At 47.2% G+C, this 23,549-nt stretch overlaps 1 protein-coding gene across 1 annotated transcript in view; it reads left to right on the top strand.

The window, feature by feature from the left end:
• Positions 1-17,498, top strand: part of ASB1 (ankyrin repeat and SOCS box containing 1) — an 18,005-nt gene extending 507 nt beyond the window's left edge. Inside the window, exons 2-5 of the mRNA XM_034786221.1 lie at positions 2,868-3,009; positions 6,336-6,638; positions 13,311-13,696; positions 15,078-17,498. Of these exons, the coding sequence (XP_034642112.1) occupies positions 2,868-3,009; positions 6,336-6,638; positions 13,311-13,696; positions 15,078-15,211 (965 nt within the window). The 3' untranslated portion in view covers positions 15,212-17,498. The remainder of the gene's footprint in view (positions 1-2,867; positions 3,010-6,335; positions 6,639-13,310; positions 13,697-15,077) is intronic.
• Positions 17,499-23,549: the final 6,051 nt, after the last annotated feature.

Raw genomic sequence — 23,549 nt, 5'->3', positions numbered from 1 at the left:
GGGGGGGGGGGAACTGGAGTGCCCCCTGGTCTTTTTCTGGGGGCACTCCAGTTCCCTCCCCCCCCCAAGTCTTTTTCTGGGGGCAGGGTGGTGCGGTGGGGGTGGGAGGCTGGGGACAGGGAGCTGCATTCTCTCGCTGTAAGCGAGGGGATGTTCAGGAACACTGGCCATTCAGGGGGCTCTGGGATTTGTGTAGGGTTTTCCAGAGGGACGTGTGAGCAGCGCCACAAAAGGGACTTTGCAAACCCCGTGGTTTGTTTCTCTGTTCTGCTCCCATGCAGTTGTCATTCTCTTAAGGAAGTACAAGTCCACATAACTGGGTGAGAAGCAGGTGGTGTATGCCTCTAGTCCAGTGTGCGCGGGTGTGATCTCTGTGTGTGCATGGATATGAAATAGTGCTTAATTTGTAATGAAAGAGGTGCCAGGGTTTAAACCATTTTTTTACATTCAGAACAGATGTAGCAAGCCCAGAGGTGCCGGGGCTATGAGCTGCCACACCCAGAGGTGCAGGGGCTATGAACTGTCAGGCCTAAAGGTGCCGGGGCTCAGCCCTGGCAAGCCCTGGCACAAATGAAGCACTGATATTAAATCACTCTGTTGTTTTCCCTTATTGAGCTGCCATTTGAAGCTGACCAGTTGCCTCTCCAATTAAATGTCCTTAGCGTCTGCAGCTCTCTCCCCAAGGGCTGGTTGGCCACCTGATTAAAGCTATCGCATGTAACAGTCATGCTTTTCTAACATGGAGAGATACTCGGCTATCATCAGAGCCCTGATACCGTTGTCCATCTCACATGTTTATTGTATGCTTGCTACAAAGTGCATCACATAGTGCTAGAAGCTGGGAGTGAGCGACAGGGATGGATCACTTGATGATTCCCTGTTCAGTTCATTCCCTTTGAAGCATCTGGCACTGGCCACTGTCGGAAGACAGGATACTGGGCTAGATGGACCATTGGTCTGACCCAGTATGGCTGGTCGTATGTTCACATGTATTTGAAAAATACAGGCTGAGCCACCTCAAGTTGCATTTCCAAGTGCTCAGCAGCACCCACAACTGGGGCCAAGCTGTCAAAAGAGCCCAGCAGCTCCCATTTACCCACCAGATTTTCCAAAGTGCTCAGCACCCAGCGGCTGCCCTTGTGACACCTTTGGCCGCATTTCTCAGGAGACCTCGGCACCCGGTGCACTGAGCTGTTGGCAAAAACTGACCGTATATATTGCTGCCTAAACAGGAGCCGAGCTCTTCTGAAAAATCTGGTGTACGTGACAGCACAGCATGGAACAGCTATGCCCGGAATGTCATGGCAAGATTAGCTACCTGCGTTGCTGCGCCATACTTCAGGTTACAGCTAGATGTTTCTCTTTTAGTTTTTCTGGCGATAATATTTATCTGCTAAATTGCTTTACAAATCTTGGGAGAACGGCATCTTGCAGCATCATTGGGTACTTTACACTTCCAGTCCTTGCTGGAGCTAGGATGTGTAGCGTTTGTGAGGACAAAACACCAACCTTTTAGTGGCATATTTTTGGCTTGGGCCAAGGTTTGTTTCAGTTGTGGGCAGAGGGTTAGGCCAATTCTTGTTGATTCCAAACCTTTTCACCCATTCTTAGTGACCAGCCTGGCTGGTTGCATCATGTGTTGACAGTGATGGTTGCTGTTCATGCCTGCTCACTGTGAGCCTTGTTAGGGAGGGCTTTGGAGGGGCAAGTGTATCACAGCACCGCTTGTTTCTGGAGCGGGGCGGTGAGTTGGGGACTTGGCACAGACGTGCTGACGAAAGCAGGAATCGCTGTGGGAGGGACAGCTGGGAGGCTTAGATGGCCGGGTGAAAGATCAGGGGGAAATCAGGAGGGTGTGATGGCAGGGAGGGGGAAGGACATGGTTTGGCCTCTGGGGTAGGTGACCAGAAGCTCAGGAAAAGCAAGAATCTTTTGGTTTTCCAGTGATTTGAGCTTCCATTTGGCTTTCCAAACCCAGGAACTTTCCCAGGATGCTCAGGTCTCCTAGAGCTGTAACACAGCAGCGCAGACAGCTGCCACCCTGGCTCGCCCAGCTGCCCATGGCACCACTTCTCCACTCACCTGGCCTTCCTAACTCGGCAGCAAAGAGCTGACTCCTCTTCAGGCCCTTGGCATCTCCCCCTCTCCTGGCAGGAAAAGGGCTGGGTGGGCAGGCCCAGGGGAGGGAGGGGAAGAGAAATGGGAGTGGGATGAGGGTGAAGGGGAGAGGGAAGGGAGGAGGAGTGGACAGATGACACCAACAGGGAAATGGGAAGGAGAAAACAATACACGGCAAATCCCAGAGCTGGGGGCCAGTGCAGAGAGACGCTTATTCCTAGCACGGCAGAGCCTGAAGGCCCCAGCCATAGGTGTGCCCCATTGTGCTGGGTACTGGATGCGCCCAGAATATCCCTGCCCTACACACTAGTCCCCTCCCTCATTCCTGCTGTGCCAGTGCTCCTGTCAACGTGGGGCACTGCCCAGTTGCATTGTCTCTCCCCAGAAGACAGCCCCATTCATGCCCCTAGAGCCTGGCTGGCTCTGGCTAGTGAAGCCTCTAGCATTCAGTGTCTGCCATGTGCATAGGTAGCTGCTGTATGTCACTCAGATCCTCACACTGCCAGGGACAAGCAAGTGTAACCCACCAGGGAGAATATTACAAAGCTCCCCATAGGCCGCACCACAGAAGACGGGAGATTTTATAGCCCCAAGTTAGCACCCTGGCTCCGGACAGCTCAAGCTGTCGCAAGTTCTGCTTTGAGTTCCCCGATTGGCTCCCCGGTGCATTGGCCAAGGTAGCAGCCATGGAGTAGGTGTTGAATCCAGGCGTCTCCAGGATTAACACAGCGACCCTCTCTCCAGCGCAGGTCGCAATCTGAAGGAGTGGCTGAGGGAGCAGTTCTGCGACCACCCCCTCGAGCACTGCGAAGACACGAGGCTGCACAATGCTGCCTATGTCGGGGACCTGGACACACTCCGGAGCTTGCTGCAGGAGGAGAGCTTCCAAAGGTGACCCTCACTTCCCCTGCCGCAATCCCGGCACGCCCCTCGCGGCCGGGTATTGGGAACACCCGCTACTCGGTGATGCTTGGACGGGGAGTCTGATGCAAGCTTCCTTTTGGCAGGGTCTGGGATAGAGAGAAATGGGGCCGGATCCCTAGCAGTGTAAATCAGCACAGACACATTGCCTTCAGTAGAGCCATGCTGACTTACACCAGCTGGGCATCTGGCCCATCATACTGCCAGTGGACGCTGCAGCTCTTAACCTACCCGATGTCACCTGGCATACTTCCGAGTGGTTTTCGGTTCTCACACTGTCTGCAGGTCTTGGTTTGTTAATAGAGCATGTGCAATGTGGCCTGTTACACCCTCGCAGCTGGGCCAAAGCCTGTCCCTCCTGTCTGAGCTGAAGGGGTTGTTGGGAGGGATGGGAGAGCGGTGGTATTCTCTTGGCTTCTCAGCGGCGGCTGTTGTCCGGTTTGCCACCTGTGGGAGTGTTTTCCTTGGTGGGGATGCTGCATAGACATCATTGGCTTGTTTCGTGTACGGCTGGTCACGAGATGGCCATGGCCATGAGTGGGCCTCAGATGGTTCAGAGGCCAGGCTGGGGTGAACAGGCTTAGAAAAAATCTAATACCCCCCCGCCACTCTCACCTGCCTTGTCCATCCTCAGCAAGCTGGTTCTGAAACGGTGAAGGACTTATGCAGTGGAGGGCCCAGAACGGCCCCTCTGCCACTTCCTGCCTAGTAACAGATCTTGTGTAGAAAGTGGGGGAGTGAAGCCTGAGGTCAGATCTCCCCCTCCAGTGTCAGGCCTTCTCCGAAGTGGGGGTGACAGGAAATCTGCTCCCCAATGCTAGCAGGCACTGGTGTCTTCAGGGATGTGGGTCTGGCACATTTCCTACACCCGACAGTTCATGGATTGATCAGCTGACTTGGCCCGCTTCCCTGGGTCAGCAGATACCCTGATCCCAGCACTAGGCACCACTGAGTCCCTCATTCCTTTAACTCATGAAGGGTATCTTTGAATGTACAGCTCCAGAGGCCACCGTCGGACACTCCTGGGAATGCAGTGGGGAAGGGAAGCTGACTGCCTCTTCCTGTGTTTCCCAGTAATCAGCAGTTCCCATGGGGCACAGTGAGCTGAGCACTTCCTCAGCTTTAACTGAGCAGCGTGGCAGGACCCAGCGGGCTCTTTGTATTGCTGGTTAGAGGCTGCTCGGGTAACATCTAATCCCACACCAAGCAAATTTCAACTGAGTAACGTACAGTTATAAATAGCCAACCTCTGCTTGTGAATTCGCTTCACCTCAGCCTGGAAATAAAATAATGGGAAAATAGAAGTCTACGTGTAATGGCAAAACCATGCAGAGGGGATTACAATCACATAGAAAACTGAAACGCCCTATGTTAAAAATTTGGCCCAGCCTAGGTCTGTGTCCATTGGGATATTTAATTAATTTTCCTGCATTGCTGAGTAAACTGCAGAATCACAACACTAGTCTGAAATTGCCCTTTCAGCAAGAGTCAGAATGAGCCAGCCCTTCTAAGAATGAGCTGCTTTGTCCCTAACACATTTCCGGGGCATTCCTTTTGTCACTCGGCCCACCGAGTTTGATAAAGTTTCCACCTGTCACCTATTTGTGCCCATCAGCCTCACTTGATTATTATTTATATTCCAGCTGGGCTTAGAGGCCCTGTTGTGCCAAGCACCATGCAAACCCCTATCGAGAGAAACTCCTGCCCTTAAAGAATTTACAGTATAAACTGATAAGCGGGATTGGGGATGGGGGGTGGGGGCGGGGGGGTGGGGGGGGGGGATGAAGTGCTATTGCCCCATTGCACAGATGCGAGCACTGACGCCTGGAGTGGTGAAGTGACTCATTTAAGCAGCGGGAGAGGCAGAACTGAGAACACCCAGGTCATGGGCTGCGCTGCCTGCCCATTGAGGACATTGCTGTATCCGTGCTCTGAGGCCTAGCCTAGGCCAGAAAAGTTTTGCTGGGATAGCTCTACGGTTTATGCAGCGTCCCTTTTCTGGGATCACTTATACCACTTCAGTGAATGAAATAGGCACTTTTATGCCAGGATAACTGTGTCTACAGTAGGGCTTTTGCCTGTAAAGAACAGTTGCAAAAAACCAGTCCCTAAGTGACATGAGAAGGATTAAAGGGTTGGAAAACATGCTTGATAGCGATACACTCAAGGAGCTCAATCTATTTAGCTTCATTAAGGGGCGACTTGATCACATTCTCTAAGGACCCATGAGGGGAACAAGTATTTGATAATGGGCTCTTCAATTTCTCAGGCAAAAGTATAGTCTGGTCCAAAGGCTGGAAGGTGAAGCTAAGACAAATTCAGACTAGAAATAAGGTGCATAGTTTTAACAGGCAGGGTAATGAAGCATTAGAACAACTTACCAATGGGCATGGGGGATGCTCCATCACTGGTGATTTTTAAATCAAGATTGGATGTTGTTCTAAAAGCTCTGCCCTAGTTCATCCAGGCAAGTTCTGTGTCTGTGTTATGCAGGAGATCAGACGAGATGATCACAGTTGTCCCTTCTGGCCTTGGAATCTTTGCATCCATGACACGGCTGTACAAGCAAACATTTCTCGGGGAGACCTGGCATCAGTCACTAACTCTTCCCGGCCTTCCTCCTCACCCCTTCTCTCTCCCTTGCTCTTCTGGCACAGTCACAGGGTCCTTGTTGCAGCTCACAGCCCGGTGTGTGCTCGGCACACTCTCACTTCTTGTCTGTGAAAAAACCTACTTAGGCTGTGATGGTGCTAGCAAAGCTGGTTTGTAAATGACAGCTTTGCTAGTGGAATCGCATTTCGGTTTCACCCTTGAACATAGAATATCGCACTGCAAGCAGACATGCAACATCCTCTTTGTCAAAACAGATCTTTGCTCTTTCTTCGGGCCGGAGGGTGCTCTTGTGGTTAAAATGCTAAATCGGGACCCCGGTGATCTATCTTCAGCTCCCAGCTCTGCACTGTCTGCCCATTTCGCCATTCTGTGCCTCACCTCCCCATCAGTATAACAAGGTTAATAATCCTTCGTCTACTTTAGGTTGTAAGTTCCCTGGGCCAATGGCAGTCCCTTGTTATGTGTACCTACAGCACGCAGTGCCATAGGGCCCTGATATTGGTGGGCACTTCTCTGTGCTAACATAATAAAGGTACTAGATGAGGCTTCAAGAGGCAAGGGCATACGCCATACCTCTGGCTTACCCGCTATGTTCCTTTGGGGTCTGGGGGGAGGCAGGGCTGTATCCCGGCAGAAGCCATGCGCATTGACAGATAACTCTGCTCTGTTGTCCCCTCACTCAGCCGAATCAACGAGAAGTCCGTGTGGTGCTGCGGCTGGCTGCCCTGCACCCCACTGCGCATCGCTGCCACCGCCGGCCATGGCAACTGCGTGGATTTCCTCCTCCAGAAAGGGGCGGAGATTGATCTGGTGGATGTGAAGGGGCAGACAGCCCTCTACGTGGCCGTGGTGAACGGGCACCTGGAGTGCGCCCAAATCTTGCTGGAAGCTGGCGCAGACCCCAACGGGAGCCGTCACCATCGCAGCACCCCTGTGTACCACACCTCCCGCGTGGGCAGGGCTGACATCCTTAGAGAGCTAATAAGGCAAGTATAGTCGGTCCCCTTATCTTCCCAGCTCAGGGTCAGTCTGTGGAGTGCCATAGATTTGATACAGCATCCAGAGCCAGGGAGGAAAGAGAGTGTCCTGTATGTCTCCTAACCTCCCTTGGCCCTTCCTTTTCCCCTGGCTCCTTCCCCTCACAATAAACCCTCTCTGGAATGGGTTACCTAGGGAGGTGATGGAATCTCCTTCCTTAGAGGTTTGTAAGGTCAGGCTTGACAAATCCCTGGCTGGGATGATTTAGTTGGGGATTGGTCCTGCTTTAAGCAGGGGGTTGGACTAGATGACCTCCTGAGGTTCCTTCCAACCCTGATATTCTATGATCTATGATTCTCTCCTCTACCCTCACAAACTCTCCTTTAGTCCTGCCTTCTATCTCCCTCCCCCCATTTCTCTTCAAACTCATGGAGTGCACAGATGGCGCACTCCCCTCATCTGCTCCATGGCAGGTCCTTCCAGTCCAGCTTCCAACATCTCCCCTCCGGTGCAACTGCTCTCACTTGGTTGTTCCCCTCTTCGGATCCCTCCGCCACCTCCCCATCTGTCATCACATTACATTGAAACCCGATCTCCCCCCCTTCAAAGTGCTGCCCCTCCCTTCTTAGGCTTGCCACAGGCCTCCAGCTCCACCAGTGGTTCGGTCACACACCTGGGACCCAGGAGACCCTTAGTTCAAGTCCCGCCTGTGTCTGAGAAGGGATTTCAACAGGAGATTTGAACTGAATGCTCAGAGCAGATGTGCAGCTGAGAACCCCAAGCAGTTTCCAACAGAATTCTGTTTTGACTTCTAATTTGTGACCAGCTCTAATGCAAAGTGTTGGTACAGAAAGTTACAAAGCAGCAGATCAGCTGAGAAATTAGGTGCCTACAACTATTTTGGTGGAGAGCTTGAAGTTTCTTTTGTAAGGTCAATAAAACCAAAATAAATCCCGGGCAAAGACTTCTGGTCAATGTGCAAAGCACTTCAATAAGATACGACATTAAAGGATAAGAATGATGGATGATGATCTTTGATTTCTCTATACAATCCTTGTTTTATGTTCCTAGAAATTGTTCGCAATGCCTGAGGACCAAACTGGCCACAACCAGGTGCCCACATTTAGGCTCCTAAACCTGTATTTAGATACCTGGATAAGTGGCCTGATTCTCAAAGGAGCCCCCTGGAGCTCCCACAAACTTTAATGGGATTGTAGGTGCTCATCATTTATGAAAATCAGGCTGCTTATTGAAATGACTTGGGATCTGTCATCACCACAGAGTTAAGTGGGGTGAGCAGCACCAGGGTTGGCCTCGCCTGGATGTGAGCAGCCACACCCGACTTGCTGGGTCTTCACTGGTGCTGCTCTCCTCGTGAGCGTAACTAGGATTTCTGGGACGTGGCCCCTGGTTCTTTGTGCTGTTGTCACCTGAGCTGCTTTGATTCTTTCCCAGTGAATTGTGAGAGAACTTTTTTCTATTCTTCTGGGTATACAAAAGGAATTGTGGGAAGGCATTGGAGGACTGTCAGCACTCCCGTGACTTAGCCTGCGTCCTCACTGCAAAGTGGGTGGGATACAAACCCAAGGGAAAGCCTCACTTAATTTGGCTTTAGCCTATAGTCTCAGAACAAGACAGCTAGTCTTTGCTTAAAGCACCACCAGTTAGCTGGGAGGGGTCTGTATGTGTCAGGAAAGAGGGATTGGGGCAATCCCAAAGTAAAAGCCTGAGTTAACTCTGCAGCAAAGGTGGATTTGGGAGCCCAGCTTTTTGAAAATCATAGTCCTAGCTCGTTATGGGCCCACCAAGTCACAGGGGCATAGGATTAGACCTATGGATCATCTTGTCCAGTATCCTGGCTCAGGAGTGGCTAGTCACAGCTGCTTCCAAGCAAGGTGCAAGAAACCCTAGAGTAGGCTGCTTTGGGAGAACACCCCTGTGAAGTTTCTTCCTACCCCCAGCACTTAGAGGTTGGCTTAAACCCTCAAGCAGGGTTGATAGCCTCTGAATGCGCTTTGTACTGGGCCCTGTAAACTTGAATGTTCTCCTCTGTTGCATGTATACACGTCAGTATGAACCCACTAGCTACATTCCTAAGAATCTCCCCCAGTATATTTGCTAGCACAGTACAAAACATAGCAAATGGTATTTCAGCACGTGGAGTTGATGTATTGATTTATATGTCTGCCTCCAAAGATGCCTTGCCAGCAATATTAAAAGCATGATTCTGGAAAACTTTCAGGATTAAAAATTAACTGGAGTTTGTCCAATATCTTTTTATTAGGCAATGTTTCTCCCAAGGCTGCTAAGTTAATACCAAATTGTCATATTGCCCAAAATTTTCAAGTATCTTGGAATAGGGATTTAATAGATCTATTCAGAATTGCTTACTTTAAAATACAATCCTGACTTATGGAGCTCTGTAGAAGGTTAAAAATATTGATCTAAGTTACTCTTTCCTTGACAGAGTAAATGTAATAAAATGACATTTTTTTACCCAGATGTAATTATACATTTCCATATTCTTCAAAAAACCCTATTCCCAGTTAATTATCAGTAAATGAGTGTCTTCCTGTTAACATACAAACTCCACAGTTGCTATTGATTCTGTTGGATTTGGTTTATTAAATCATATGGTAGCACAATTACCATTTCTGAAATCCTGTGATCTGCTACAATTGCTGGACCAGAATACCAGGCAAAAAGCAGGAACTGATAGGACATTATATGTAAATTTTATCAACTATCAATGTAGCTATGGAATGGTAATCCATTTTATAGTAAGACTGTGGAAATATTTACAATTATATGACTGTAATCTAGATTACTTTCCTAACAGCCTGTTACATAATCATCTTGTGATGGGATATTGCATCATACTTTTAGTCTAATTGAGGGCAGAGCCAGGATATGAAGAGATATATATTCTGCTTATTCCATTAAGGGCAGTGTAAAACTGACAAAGTCATGGGGAATTGTAGCAATACTTACAAACTTTTAAAAAGTTTGACTGATTTTGTTTTAAAAAGCATAACTTAGCAGAGCTGGTCAGGAAATGGCTTTTTTCATGAAAAAAACTGCCCTCCCCAAAGGGTGACCAGATGTCCCGATTTTATAGGGACAGTCCTGATATTTGGGGCTTTTTCTTTTATAGGCTCCTATTATCCCTCCACCCCCGTCCCGATTTTTCACACTTGCTGTCTGGTCACCCGAGGTGCATTATGGGAGTCACTGGCCATGGTGCATTGTGGAGATGTAGTCTGGCAGGGAATCCGGCCCATAGAAGAAAATGGGGCATGAGAAAACCAAACTTCAGCTGCAATGAGGCACTGTGGCAGCAAATCCAAATAGAAATATTTCCAAGTTTGATTTTTCAGCCATTTGGGTTTTGATGAAAAAATCAAACAATTCTGTGGAACGCAGAGATTTTTTGCAAAAAAATTTCATTTAATTGAAAACCCAATTTTCTGCTGAGAAGCAGTTTCAAGAGAGAATTTTTGACCAGCTAGTTGCAAAGGAAACCAGGCCTTACTCATGGGAGGAGTCCCATTGCTTGGCTCCAAGCCTTTGCCATTTTCCTAGAAACCCGATTTAAATGAAAACTTTCTAGGACAAAACCATTATATGCAGTATGGCCTCAATTCAGCACAGAACATTGAAAACCTCTTTGAGAGGGGAACAGTTCTTCAGAGAGCTGCTGTTCCCTGGCTACTTTCTCCTTTCTCTTAGCTTAAGCCTTGGCTAAGTAAAGCTGAGCTGTTGGGTTGTGACTATGGAGGAGACGGAGACCACTTTGCCATGTGTGTTTGGGGGAAGTTACCATGTAACGTCCTGTCTTCTCCGCTCATGCCCACAGCCACCTCTCATTCATCCTCTGAGGGCTCAGTCTCTGTGCCGTGCCGTGAAGAGGAGCGCAGATAAATATGCACAAAGTGCCAAATTCAGCACTTGGATGTGCTTGAATGGCCCCTGATCTTGCAACTAGTTGTGCACATGCTTGACTTTAGTGGGACTATTCATATCTTCAGAGTTAAAGCACATGAATAAGCATTTGCAGTAACATGGCCAGAAACCCACTGATTTCAGTGAGAGCTTCATAAAGATCTAGACGGAATTTGGCCCAGAATGTTTTAATAACCGGAAAGAGGAATCCTACAATATCCAGGAAAGCAGAAAAGCCTCATTCTCTGAATGCTTGGATTACAAACCCAAGCGAGTTATTCCTGATTGGAAGAGCATTATATTACTCTGAAGGGAAAGCACGACACTTCTACTCTATCCAGAATCCATCCTTGGCTGTTGCAAAGGAGCAATTAAAAATGGCTAAAAGAGGCTGGATCGTTCTTCCCCCATCCTGATTTATTAACATTTACGGTATGTAAAATAGGTGCAATCGCAGCATTTCGGAAGCATGTGCTCTGTACTGGATGGGTACAATACTGTATATATCAAACATGGCTATTATTATTTTTCAGTCAAATGCGGTATTACAGTGTTTCAAATTAAATATTTTTAAAGGGAGCAAATATTCTTTGTGCTATTCTTATTCTCCAGCAGTCTTTTCCAAAAAGGGAAAAAAACCCTCATATTTTCTGTTCATTCAGTGTTTGATCCTCTCAGTTGCACATGCTACACATGTAAAATGTATAGTTCCATGCCTTGTACAATCAAAGTAGCATCTATAGCATAACAACATAGATTCTAAACATTTACGGTGAGATTTTCAAAAGCACTCTATATCGGATTATCTGTTCTCTTTGAAGTCCATTGAATTCAATGAGTGCAGAGCTAGACCAAAGCAGAACGCTTTTGAGAATCTGCCCCTTAAATTGTATTGTGTTGTTCCATTGTACCTAGAGGTGGGTGAAAATTTTTGGACAAAACCTTCTTTTGCTGAAAAATGCAGATTTGAGACATTTTGCGAATTTGTGTCAAATTCACCATATTTTTCAGTCAAAAACAAACAGGAAAAAAAGTCAGAAACAATTGAAATGTTCTGACATTTCTAAACAAATCATTTTGATTCAAAACGACTTCTTATTTTGAATTGTACATCTATTTTATTTTAAAAAGGGTTAAAAAACAAACTACACAAAAGATTTTTTAATTATTATTATTTGGTTTGCTGAAAAATTGAAAACATTTCAGCAAAATGATCTTTTAACATTTTTTTGCATGTGTAGCTAGTGAACTGAAAAATCAGTTATTTGTATAGCTCTAACTGTAACCCCTCGGTGAATGGATTCTACAGTTCCCACTCTGTTCCTGGTCCACAGTATATGCATCTGTTACAGCCCTCCTGAGAAAGTGTTGGTAGTTTAGCTCATGCAATAGCAGCTTGTGCCTTTAGCTCTGAAGATCCATGGTTCATCTCTGGTGCATTGGCCAAGATGGCAGCTATCAAACCATAATAAAAAAACCCAACTACCTGAATATATGTTAAAAGTGATCTATAATGCCATATCTCATAATATTTAATTCTAGGGTAATACAATTGTCAGGGGATGGCTGGCTGACTGACATTATTTTATATGTTCCCAATTTGCTACAAGCTTGGAATTTGGTACATCTATTTAGCATAAACTGCTGAGGACAGGGGAAAACTCCTGCATTTGACATTATCATTGGATTTCCACTATTTGAGTTCCCATTGAAGTGAGAATCTTGAAATTTGTTACACTCCTCTATTTAGCACAGATTTGTGTTTCAGTTTCCTTCATTGTTTGCAACAGTTGGAGCGATTGCACTAACACATTAACTACTCATCTCCTCCTGGGTGGGGAAATTGTTTTAGTGCCTATCCGGCACCCCTTCATTGAGGAGCTGAGTTATTTACACATCCCCTAGCCAAACCATTAACGGTGGATTTTATACACTGGTCACTCAGGGCAGAGTATTTAGCTGCACAAAGACAATGCTCAGCACAGCTGTTATGATGGGGAGAGGAAAGTGCCTCTAAGTCACATCTCTGCTTTCCTGGGGACCAACAACCACCGGAGTGGCCATAGCCACCACTGGGCTAGTTGTGGACTGGACAGCGCAGCATACACTGTGCTCACCTCCCCAATGCAGTCTGCCACTCTATGTCGGGGAGAGAAGGGGCAGCAGTAGGGTGTCTTGGCAGGCGATCCAGAATGCTCCAACTTTCAGGAGCCTAAATTTACCCCTGTGGAATGTGAGCCTGTAATTTAAGTCAATGTTTAACACCATCTGGTTTGTCCCTGCAATTCATGAATCCTTCACAGGGCTGTTTAGGTAGTGGGCCATATTCTGGCCTCTACTGCTGCTGCTTTGTGCTGCTTGGGTGTCAAGAAAACCCTTGTGCGTGGGAAGGGGGTAAAGCTGTCAGAGCCATTTCTAGTCCAGCCACTCTCGCAAGGAGTCTCTCAGTTCCCACTTGTACAGTTGGGATAATCACACTGTCCCTTCCCCCCGCCCCATACGGAGTGTTAGGCTAAGTGCACAGATACTATGAGGCTGGCAGCCAGCAAAGTATCCTAGATGTATGCCCTGGATGACTAGTGGCGGTGGGGCTCTCCTGCCTTCTCAGTGATTTCCAGCTTCTCCACGCACCTGAGCTGCAGTCGTATTATTGCTTTCAAGCATTTCCCTCTGGAGGCCCCGTGCGCTTGCACCCACCTGCCTCTGTACCAAGATAGCTTTTGTTTTTTCACGCTCAGGTATGGCGCTGATGTGGACGTTAACCACCACTTGCCCTCACGGGTCCCCAGCCCCGCCTCTCGCCCGCTCACTTCCTTGGTGGTCTGCCCTCTGTACATCAGCGCTGCCTATCACAACCTCCAGTGCTTCAAGCTGCTGCTCCAGGCTGGAGCCAACCCCGATTTTAACTGCTGCGGCCCCGTCAACATCCAGGGCTTCTCCAGGGGCTCCCCGGTCTGCGTGATGGATGCTGTCTTGAGACACGGCTGCGAGCCAGCCTTCGTCAACCTCTTGATTGACTTTGGAGCCAACTTGAACCTGGTGAAGGCAGAGGCCCTGGGTGCCGAATCGACTGGAAGAGTCAAAGTCAACCCAGAAGCCATGCAGGTGTTCAAAGAAGCCAGGAGTAAGTGGCTGGCGAGTCCTCAGCATTGACTTGCTAGTGCTGCCAAGAGAGAAGCACAGCAAACGGTTTCCCTTTGGCTGTGGTGTTTGTAGCTAGGGCTGACTGAGGCAGTTCAGAGCCCTAGACACACTCCACACTCCTTACCCCACCCCTATGTTATGGCTCTGCCACTGGAGCATGGCGCCAGCCCTCCTTGGGCTGGCAGCAAGTTTCAGAGGTAAGATCAACAGGGCAGTCTGTACCTCTTGGGGCTCTTGTTTCAGGTTGTCTGCTAATTCAGGCAGGCCTCAGTTACACTCAAGTGATGTTTCCAGCTTGATTGAGTCCAACAGGGCTAGAACTTAACTTTGAAAACGTCAAAGCTGAGATTCTGATCCCATTTTCCAAGTCCTGGTGCCGGAGTCCTAGGCCTGAACCTATAGTACCTATCTGGCCCTGAATATATGGCCAGCTGGCCTAGTGTCACTAGCTGCAGCATGCTGGCTGGGAAGCAAAGCAGCAGAGGAACAGTGGTGGCAAGAAGCGGGAGCAGGGATGGGAGGAGCAAACGTGTGGCCATGGGGGAAATGCTGAAGACAGGGTCCTCTTGAAAAGTAGGAACTAAAGAGTTAAGGAAGAAATGAGAGGAACCCCCCAGGCTGCACCTTGTTGGAGTTTGGCTTTTTAGCATTGGAAAGACCCCAGGTGCTTGTGAGGATCCTGGATTCAGGCTCTGAGAAAGCTTTTCAGGTCTGTACATTCCTCCCCATAAACCACACTTGAAGCTGAGCCGCCCACATGGGAGAGATTAGAATAACAGCTCCCTGCCTGGTGTGATGTCCATCCAACTCCTGCACATCTCATGTGAAATAGAGGGGCCAGGGAAGGGGAGTAGGTTTGCAGGGCATCATTGCGGAAAGGTCGTGAGAAGAGGTCCCAGCTGTACCCAGTGTTAATTGTTTTTATGTGCCGGGGGATGCTTAATTCAAAAAGAAAATGTGTGTAACTTTGAGCATTCAGGGGAGCTGGAGATTTCCCCTAGTAAACAGAGAACCAGGTGTAAATTGGCGTAGCTCCCCTGACTTCACTGGAGTCGTGCCGCTTTATTGCTGCTGAGGGTCTGATCCAGAGGCCTTAGTGTCAGACACACTCCTGCCTGCCCTGGGTACTGAGCTTTTACAGAGTGCATTGTCTGATCCTTGCAAGAATCAACTGTGAATTTCTATTCTGGTATAGGACAAGGGCATGGGGAGGGAGCCAATCCCCAGGGGTGTAAATCAGCATAGCTCCATTGAAGTTGTTAGCGCTATGGCAATTTACACCAGAGGGAGATCTGTCCCAGTGCAATTTACATCTGCTCTTTTATTCCTTTCTCTCTTCCCCTTTGTTATTTTGATTGCAGGCTGCCCCAGGAGCTTATTGTCTTTGTGCCGTGTGGCCCTGCGGAGGATACTTGGCAAATACCATCTGCATCTGATACATACTCTTCCAGTCCCAGACCCTATCAAACAATTTTTACTTCACAAACAGAGCTAGAATGCAATCAGCTGCTTTGGGGACAGTTTGCTGTAAGAAATGAGTGAGCTGATGAAAACAGGTGCCAATTGCCCCTCCTCCCCCAGTGCTGTTTTGAAATATATCCTATGGTTATTTGCATAAGGTTATTTGTTATAACACTACCTCTGTTGCTGCTACTTGTAACTTGTCTTGGGTTTTAGCTACACTATTGTATGTTGAAGTTGTACCTACTCAATTGGTGGGCTTTTATCTGCCTATAAAATGCCTGACCTTATCAATAATGGGCATGTACAACAGTTCAGTTCCATTAGTTTCTCATGCTTCAGCTGTCCTTACTTTGACCTTACTCCCTTGAGGAGCTGACAATTGCTACTGTGCATATGGCAAGTGGATGTGTTTTCACCTGCTGTACGTCTCATTCTGGGGCAATGCATTGGGTTTCTTGTCTGGTGCCGTGTGTTCCCTGGAGAATATGAAATTGCTTGTGCGTGCCTAGCTGCTGCAAAGTAGCAGCAGAGTCCCAAGCCACATCACTTGGCTTTTGTTGTTTAGAAATTCCGAGCTGGGACTACTAAAAGGCTAGGAAATAGCCAACTGGTCTGAGCAACTGCAGGTGTCCTCAAAACACTCTCAGGTGTGATATGGTGTCCTAACCTACCTGCTACCAAAATATATATAGGTCAAGGTGGGCTACCACACAAATAGGTCTCCAATTACATGAGTGCCTGGGAGTGGACCAACTATAGCAATCACTGCCATGGCATGAAGGGGAAAACCCATAAGAAAGAAGAAAAGCATGTGGTTTCTTAATGGGGCTGTGGAGAAAGCACATAGTAGCCTGGTCTGCACTCACCATGGCAGTGTAGCTTAGCAGGCAGGACGCTTGGCTATGAGCTGTGAAGGTGTCAGTCTGAGATTCTGCTCAGATGCTCTATTCCACTCCTTCATGAATGTGGTGCCGCTCAGCCTTCTAATAAGCTAACATTTCTAATGTCCATGGGCCACCGAAAAACTCCCACGGCACGTCTCAAAAAGACAATGTTCTGCTGAACAGCCCCATGCGCGGTAATGCTGGTTGAAATATCCGAGGACAAATGGGAGCTGCTATTCGGCGAATAACTTGGTAAATGTATCTGTAGTGTCCTTACACTACCGATAATTAACTCCATGCTTGTAAATTGCTGTGGGGTTACACTATGCAGGAAACTCCACCAAACCAAATACTAGTCTGCTTTCATTGCTTAGAAACACGCTGCCCCCGCTAAAATGTTATCAGTGTTCCAACAACCATGTAGGCAGTTATTAATGGGGAGGCATCGGCAGTTTGCAAAGCATGGCACACGCATATAGACATTACTACCACCCTTCCCTGCCCATCCTGTGTTGGCATCATTGTCAGATAAAATGTTCCCCAATCATCAGGTGTTTCCTACTTCTGCTGTGGACAGGACAATTTCTTGGGGTGTCTGGATGACTGAGCTGCTTGGTTTTATCTTGAATAAAGACTTAGTAACACTGCACCCAACAGAAGAATGCTGGGCAGCTCTGCCAAGGCGCCCTTTGTTTCTAGTGTCTCCATTTATTATTGTTTATGTGGCAGTAATGACTAGCAGGCGCCAATCACAGACTGGGGCCCCACTGTACTAGGCCCAATACAATCAGAACAAGAGACTCCCTGTCCCAAGGAGACCACCTAGAGTGCTTTCCTCTCCTATGCTCTGCATAGGGACGCTTTAAAAACAGATAGGTGGGCCCTGTCCCATTGAGCCCTGCAGTATGTGCTCTGCGGTGCTCCCAGCAGCAGAGTGTCAAGGTTTGCAATGAGGCGGTCCCACAGCTGGAGAGAAGTTCCTCCTCCCTTTTACTCATGTATTTAGCTGTTGATTTCTATATACTATATTTATGTATATGCTTTGGGTGAGATGCTGGGCTGCACCTGTGAGGGCACAGCACCAAACTTGCAGTCCAAAGGGAGGGGAAGCTATGGTCGCTTTTGTGCCCTCCTAATCCTGGGCTGTTGCAGGGGCTGCGGGAGGCCTGGTGTAATGTAGTCAGTCCCAGGAGACTAAATTACAGCAGTCTTGCAGGCTCCAGCATTATACAGTGAATTGCCTGGAAATTGGTGCACACGCCATCCTTCGCAACACCTCCCTCTGCACACCCACTACACCAGGAGTTTTGAGGGGTCCTTGAAATGCAGCCTTGAGGCCGTCTTCTGCAGTGCCTGTGCCAGAGAAAGCCGCCCCTGGGTGGTTACAATGCTTTTACTCTGATCCAGCCCTTTTACCCAGTGTAAAGGGGCTGAGGAGACTTGACAGAGAAGCGTGAAAGACAGAGAGAGGCAGAGAGAGGCATAGGTCTCAGTGCTAATTTAAATAATGTTACTTCTCCATAGCTAGTCCAGTAATTGATGCAAATCAGTTGCTCAACAACTACTCACTGCCACTTCTCATCAGCCAGGATCTAGAATCGTAGGACTGGAAGGGACCTCGAGAGGTCATCTAGTCCAGTCCCCCGCACTCATGGCAGGCCTAAGTGTTATCTAGACCAGGGGTTCTCAAACTTTTTCTCTCTGAGGCCCCCCCAACATGCTATAAAAACTCCACGGACCACCTCTGCCACACCAACTGCTTTTCTGCATATAAAAGCCAGGGCCAGCATTAGGGGGTAGCAAGCAGGGCAAATTACCCGGGGTCCCACACAACATGGGGACCTGCAAAGCTAAGTTACTCAGGCTTTAGCTTCAGCCTAGGCTTGAGCCCAATGCAGTGGGGCTTCAGCTTTCTGCCCTGGGCCCCAGCAAATCTAATGCCAGCCCTGCTTGGCGGCCCCCGAGGGGGCCCCAGATACCTGGTTGAGAACCACTGATCTAGACCATCCTGACAGGTGTTTGTCCAACCTGCTCTTATAAATCTCCAATGACGGAGATTCCACCACCTCCCTAGACAATTTATTCCAGTGCTTAACCACCCTGACAGGAAGTTTTTCCTAATGTCCAACCTAAACTGCCCTTGCTGCAATTTAAACCCATTGCTTCTTGTCCTATCCTCAGCAGTTAAGAACAACAATTTTTCTCCCTCCTCCTCGTAACCACCTTTTATGTACTTGAAAATTATTATCATCTCCCCTCTCAGTCTTCTCTTCTCCAAACCCAATTTTTTCAATCTTCCCTCACAGGTCATATTTTCTACACCTTTAATCATTTTTGTTGCTCTTCTCTGGACTTTTTCCAATTTGTTCACATCTTTCCTGAAATGTGGTGCCCAGAACTGGATACAGGTGAGGCCTTATCAGCATAGAGTAGAGCAGAAGAATTACTTCTCTTACAACACTCCTGCTAATACATCCCAGAATATTGTTTTCTTTTTTTGCAACAGTGTTACACTGTTGACTCATATTTAGCGTGTGATCCACGCTAAGGCTATGATTTAGTCACTGGTATTTTTAGTAAAAGTCACGGACAAGTCACGGGCAATAAAAAAGTCACGGACAGTGACCTGCCTGTGACTTTTACTAAAAATGCCAGTGACTAAATCTTAGGTGCTGGGGGTGAGGCGAGGGGGGGTGCTCCAGCAGACACTGTTGCTGGGGGTGTGTGTGCTCTGGCGGATGCTGATGTTCCTAGGGTGGGACGGTGACCAGTAGCTCCGCTGCTGCTGCTCCGAGCAGGGGGTCCTGTGGCCACTGCTACTCCTCCGGGCGGGAAAGGCCTGGGGTGCTGCTGCTGCTGCTGCTCCTGGACTGCTGCTCCGGGGCCGCTCCAGGGACCAGTTACCTGGGGCCACCAGAGCAGCGGCCAGTGCAGGTGGCCCCAGGGCCGCCGCAGCTGCAGGATTCACGTGACTTTCCGTGACCTCTGTGAAAGACTCGCAGCCTTAACTTTGCCCATCAGATCCCTTTTCGCAGTACTGCTTCCTAAGCAGTCATTTCCCAATTTTGTATGTGTGCCACTGATTGTTCCTTCCTAAGTGGAGTACTTTGTATTTGTCCTTTTGAATTTCATCCTATGAATGTTTGTGTTCAAATTTGGTAAGCAATGCTGGATATTCTTACTGCTCCGCATTAACGGTTCATTCCGGGGAGGAGGTAGATTATAAGAAAGGGGAACAATGGACAGAGATTTCTGTTGATTAGATTTTGGTGAATTTTGGGTGGTTTTAGTGATGAGTAGGTTCTCAGACACCAGAGCGATGAGTGTTTAAAAAAACATAGATAGGGAGGGAGGAAATGCGGGAAAGCGGATGGATAGACAGAAACATGCTTTTGCAAAGTTAGAGCAGTGACAACCTGTATTGTAGATTCATTAGATCAGATATTTAATTTCAGATTAGCAGCCATGCAGACTGGCCTAAGGTGGCAGTAGATAGTACATATATAAAGATGGCTTCCTGCATTGCCTACGCTCGCTGTTTCTTTGCAAATAAATATCTGAGTATGTGAGATGAAAAGGAAAAACAAATTTCTGTTGATTAGATTTTGGTGAATTTTGGGTGGTTTTAGTGATGAGTAGGTTCTCAGACACCAGAGCGATGAGTGTTTAAAAAAACATAGATGGGGGGGGAGGAAATGCGGGAAAGCGGATGGATAGACAGAAACATGCTTTTGCAAAGTTAGAGCAGTGACAACCTGTATTGTAGATTCATTAGATCAGATATTTGATTTCAGATTAGCAGCCATGCAGACTGGCCTAAGGTGGCAGTAGATAGTACATATATAAAGATGGCTTCCTGCATTGCCTACGCTCGCTGTTTCTTTGCAAATAAATATCTGAGTATGTGAGATGAAAAGGAAAAACAAATTTCTGTTGATTAGATTTTGGTGAATTTTGGGTGATTTTAGTGATGAGTAGGTTCTCAGACACCAGAGCGATGAGTGTTTAAAAAAACATAGATGGGGGGGAGGAAATGAGGGAAAGCGGATGGATAGACAGAAACATGCTTTTGGAAAGTTAGAACAGTGACAACCTGTATTGTAGATTCTTTAGGTTCTTTAGGCTCCATTCCTTGGAAGCCTCCGCAGCAGATTGGGAGATCCCAATAGAATGCTGGGAATGGGTGACTGGGGATGGATCACTTGATGATTACCTGTTCTGTTCATTCCCTCTGGGGCACTTGGCATTGGCCACTGTCGGAAGACAGGATACTGGGCTAGATGGACCTTGGTCTGACCCAGTATGGCCGTTCTTATGTTCTTATGTAGAAGCCTATTTGCACTTTTAGGCACTTAAATCCCTTTGGGGCCACGTTTTTAAAGTCTCAGAAGGAGATGTTGGAAGAAGGGTCTGAGATGGAACATCATTATGATATAGAAAGAACAAAAACCAAAAACAGCCTTAAATTCAACTGTGATATAACTTAGTAGAGCTGAGTTAGGGTTGAATTTGGCCCACAACTGAAATGATCGGATAGCTAAGATGGTTGATGATGGCTGGATGTTTAATCAGATACAGCAATTGAACTTACGTGTTGTAGAGTGTGATTAAATCTGAGCCCAGTGTGCCTTTGATAGCATAATTAGTGCTAAGACATATTGCCCTTCTAAGTCATACAGCACCATGTTATTGTATCTCATGATTTCCTTTCTAACAGGTCAGTAGTTGAGCCATTGACCAGTGTGTACTCAGCTAAAACAGTCACACACAACATGTTTGTGAGCAACCCAATAAGGGTGCACTACTAGCTTATACAATTTTAACCACACAAACCCTCACATCTACTCTCTCCTCTGAAACATTACTTCTATCCATAAAAACAAAACATCAAGCAGTGTCCTCCTCCCATACAATATTTAGGTGTAAGGACCAATAAGATGTTCAGTGTGTGCAAGACACATTGGCCTCACATTGCTTACAAAAGTCTCTCCTTGGTAACTTGACCTACCAGTTCTGACTGCTAAAAAGGACAACCTGGATTATGGGTGAGATGTGATCAGATCTTACCTATATTTCTCTCTCTAAAGAAAGTCTGAACTTGAAGGCCCTGATACCGCAAACACTTGGGTCTATGCTTAATTTGATGCATGAGTAGTTCCATTGAAACCAAACATGTTTAAAGTTAACCAGGTGTTTGCAGGATCAAAACTAAAATGTGCAGGAGGCATTTCTGGCTTGCGTAGCTGAAGGCGCCCAATTCCCATTGGAAGTCAGAGACTCTTGCCTCTCTGAAAATGCCAATCTTTCTCATCTTTCCTCGTGGAGAGACCGCCAGATAAGAGCTGAAGTCAATGGGACTGCTCATGTTCAGAATGTTAAGCACAACCGTGTTTGCAGGATAGGTGCCAAAGTGTTTTCCCGTGGAGGTTTGCTACCAAGAGTGCCAAACCTTGATTAAAAGTGCAGTGTTAAGCATACGTATGGCCTGGAGTTTTTAGAGGAAATTATTGACTCATGAATTGAAAAAGTGACATCCAGGGGTCAATGATATTCTCAGCCTGTGGCGTCAGGTGTTAGATCTACCTGCTGACTTTTTTTTTTCCAACCAAAGGAACAATAATTTTCCATTATGAAATCTGAGTAATAATATGTATACACTATGCTCCCATTTACTCCAAACCCTATTATCCAAACCTCTGGATTATCCAAATCCCTTCCTTTCCCCCCTGCATGAGATACATGCTGGGGGACAAGGAATGGGTTTGGATAATAGAACAGAACCCCCTGGCAAGGACTGTGAGGAGGAGGAGGAGCTCTTGGCCACGGAGAAGGCCACCTCCCTGCTGAATGGCTGCTGCCCTCTGGATTATCCGAGCTCCCAATTACCCGAATAAAATCTGTGTCCCCCATGTTATTCAGCTAATTGGGAGCGTGGTGTTTATTGTATAGCTATATTACAGTATATTTCTATATAACTGTATATAGAGATTTTTGCCTTAACTCATATTTTACTATTTTCTCATAAGTAGAAAAATACCTCTTTTGCAAAGGCATATGTTCCATGGAGTCCTACAATAATGGCTGAATACTCATAACAAACACGTATCTTCTGCGCCACCCAGAAATCATTCTAGGTGGGAAATCAAACAGCCCGACAGTATATATTGCATATATAGAAGCATGCATATTATGTATCAATTAGTGTGTGTCTTGTGGCATTGCTATAAATGCAGCTTGTGATACGGTAATGAGATTGGAAAATTGGCTAATCATTTTGAACAATCACAGCCATTAAAAAAAGAAAATTATTTCATCTTTCTTTGTTTTCTTCTTTACTTTGCTGCCTTGTCTGGATTTTGCTGTTGATAAATGCCGTCTGGGATGTTGTCCCCAAGTGTGCCTCTCCATCACTTCCAAAAACAATAGTAAGCCTGGGTCCAAGTCATTTCACCATGGTCTAAGTTGGGTCAACTATTTCCAATTCCATTTTGAAACCCTCTTGTGCAGGGAGGGATATTTTGGAATGGAAATAATTGCTTCCAGCTGAAAGTGGCTATACCCACTCTCCAACTCAAATAGGAATGTGGCAGGAATCTCTGAAAGGGGTTGTAGTACCTTCTTTAACCCCTTCTTTTCAGTGACTGCAATAAGAACACACAGATGCTCCATGAAATTCCTGCAGGTGCTGCTCAGTGTTTTTGCTGCTTTTTCCAAGGACAAACTACTGCTTCTAAAGAGAGTCAGGTTGGAACGGGAAGCTGACAGGAGACATCTGCGGTGAAACTTGGGGACGTGGCAGCCAAATAAAGATGTTTAAAAGAAAAAGGCCATCTCACAGCATGCTCATTTATGAACCAAACGGTGACACCACACCCCCGAGAAGGTGCTGGCACTGGGTATTGAACTTTGGACTTCCAGTTCTAAAAATCACAAGTCTCTACTGCCTGAACTAAAAACTGTTCAGCTGCCTCACACACTTCTGTTCTAAACACTAGAGGGGGAAAGAGAGCTGTGCTGTTTAAGCCTGGATTACAGAAGCTAATAGTGAGAAAGTGCACCGCCTCACCAGGTCACCCACAACCCTGGGTCGTTTCACATGCAGCAGGCTCAAGCCAGACTAAACTGGGTGGGGGATGGAAGCTAGTGACAGGCAAGTGCAGAGGGCTGAATAAGCCTCCAACCTTCAGCTCTTCACTAAAGACATACACAAGCCTTGTCAGGTTTTGTCTCCCTGTCTTCTCTGGAACCCTATGCCCTGTCTCCCTGTGCTGGCTAGATCACAGAGAGAGATTTATGAGTCTGCTAAAGTCTTTGCACTACAGTGCCTGGTTCTCATGCTTTTAGACCCAGAGGTCCCAGGGTTACAGCTGCGCCTCCTCCTCTGAAATAACCGCAGTAGAGCAGCCCCTATCTTCTGACCCTAGTTCCTTCGCCTAATCCCAAGCAGAGACTCCTGGTACCCAAGTTGTTCTCTTTGAACCTCTA

This window comes from Trachemys scripta, chromosome 11 (assembly GCF_013100865.1).
Source record: "Trachemys scripta elegans isolate TJP31775 chromosome 11, CAS_Tse_1.0, whole genome shotgun sequence".
NCBI classification, from domain to species: Eukaryota; Metazoa; Chordata; order Testudines; family Emydidae; genus Trachemys; species Trachemys scripta.
This window is presented reverse-complemented; position numbering and strand designations above follow the sequence as displayed.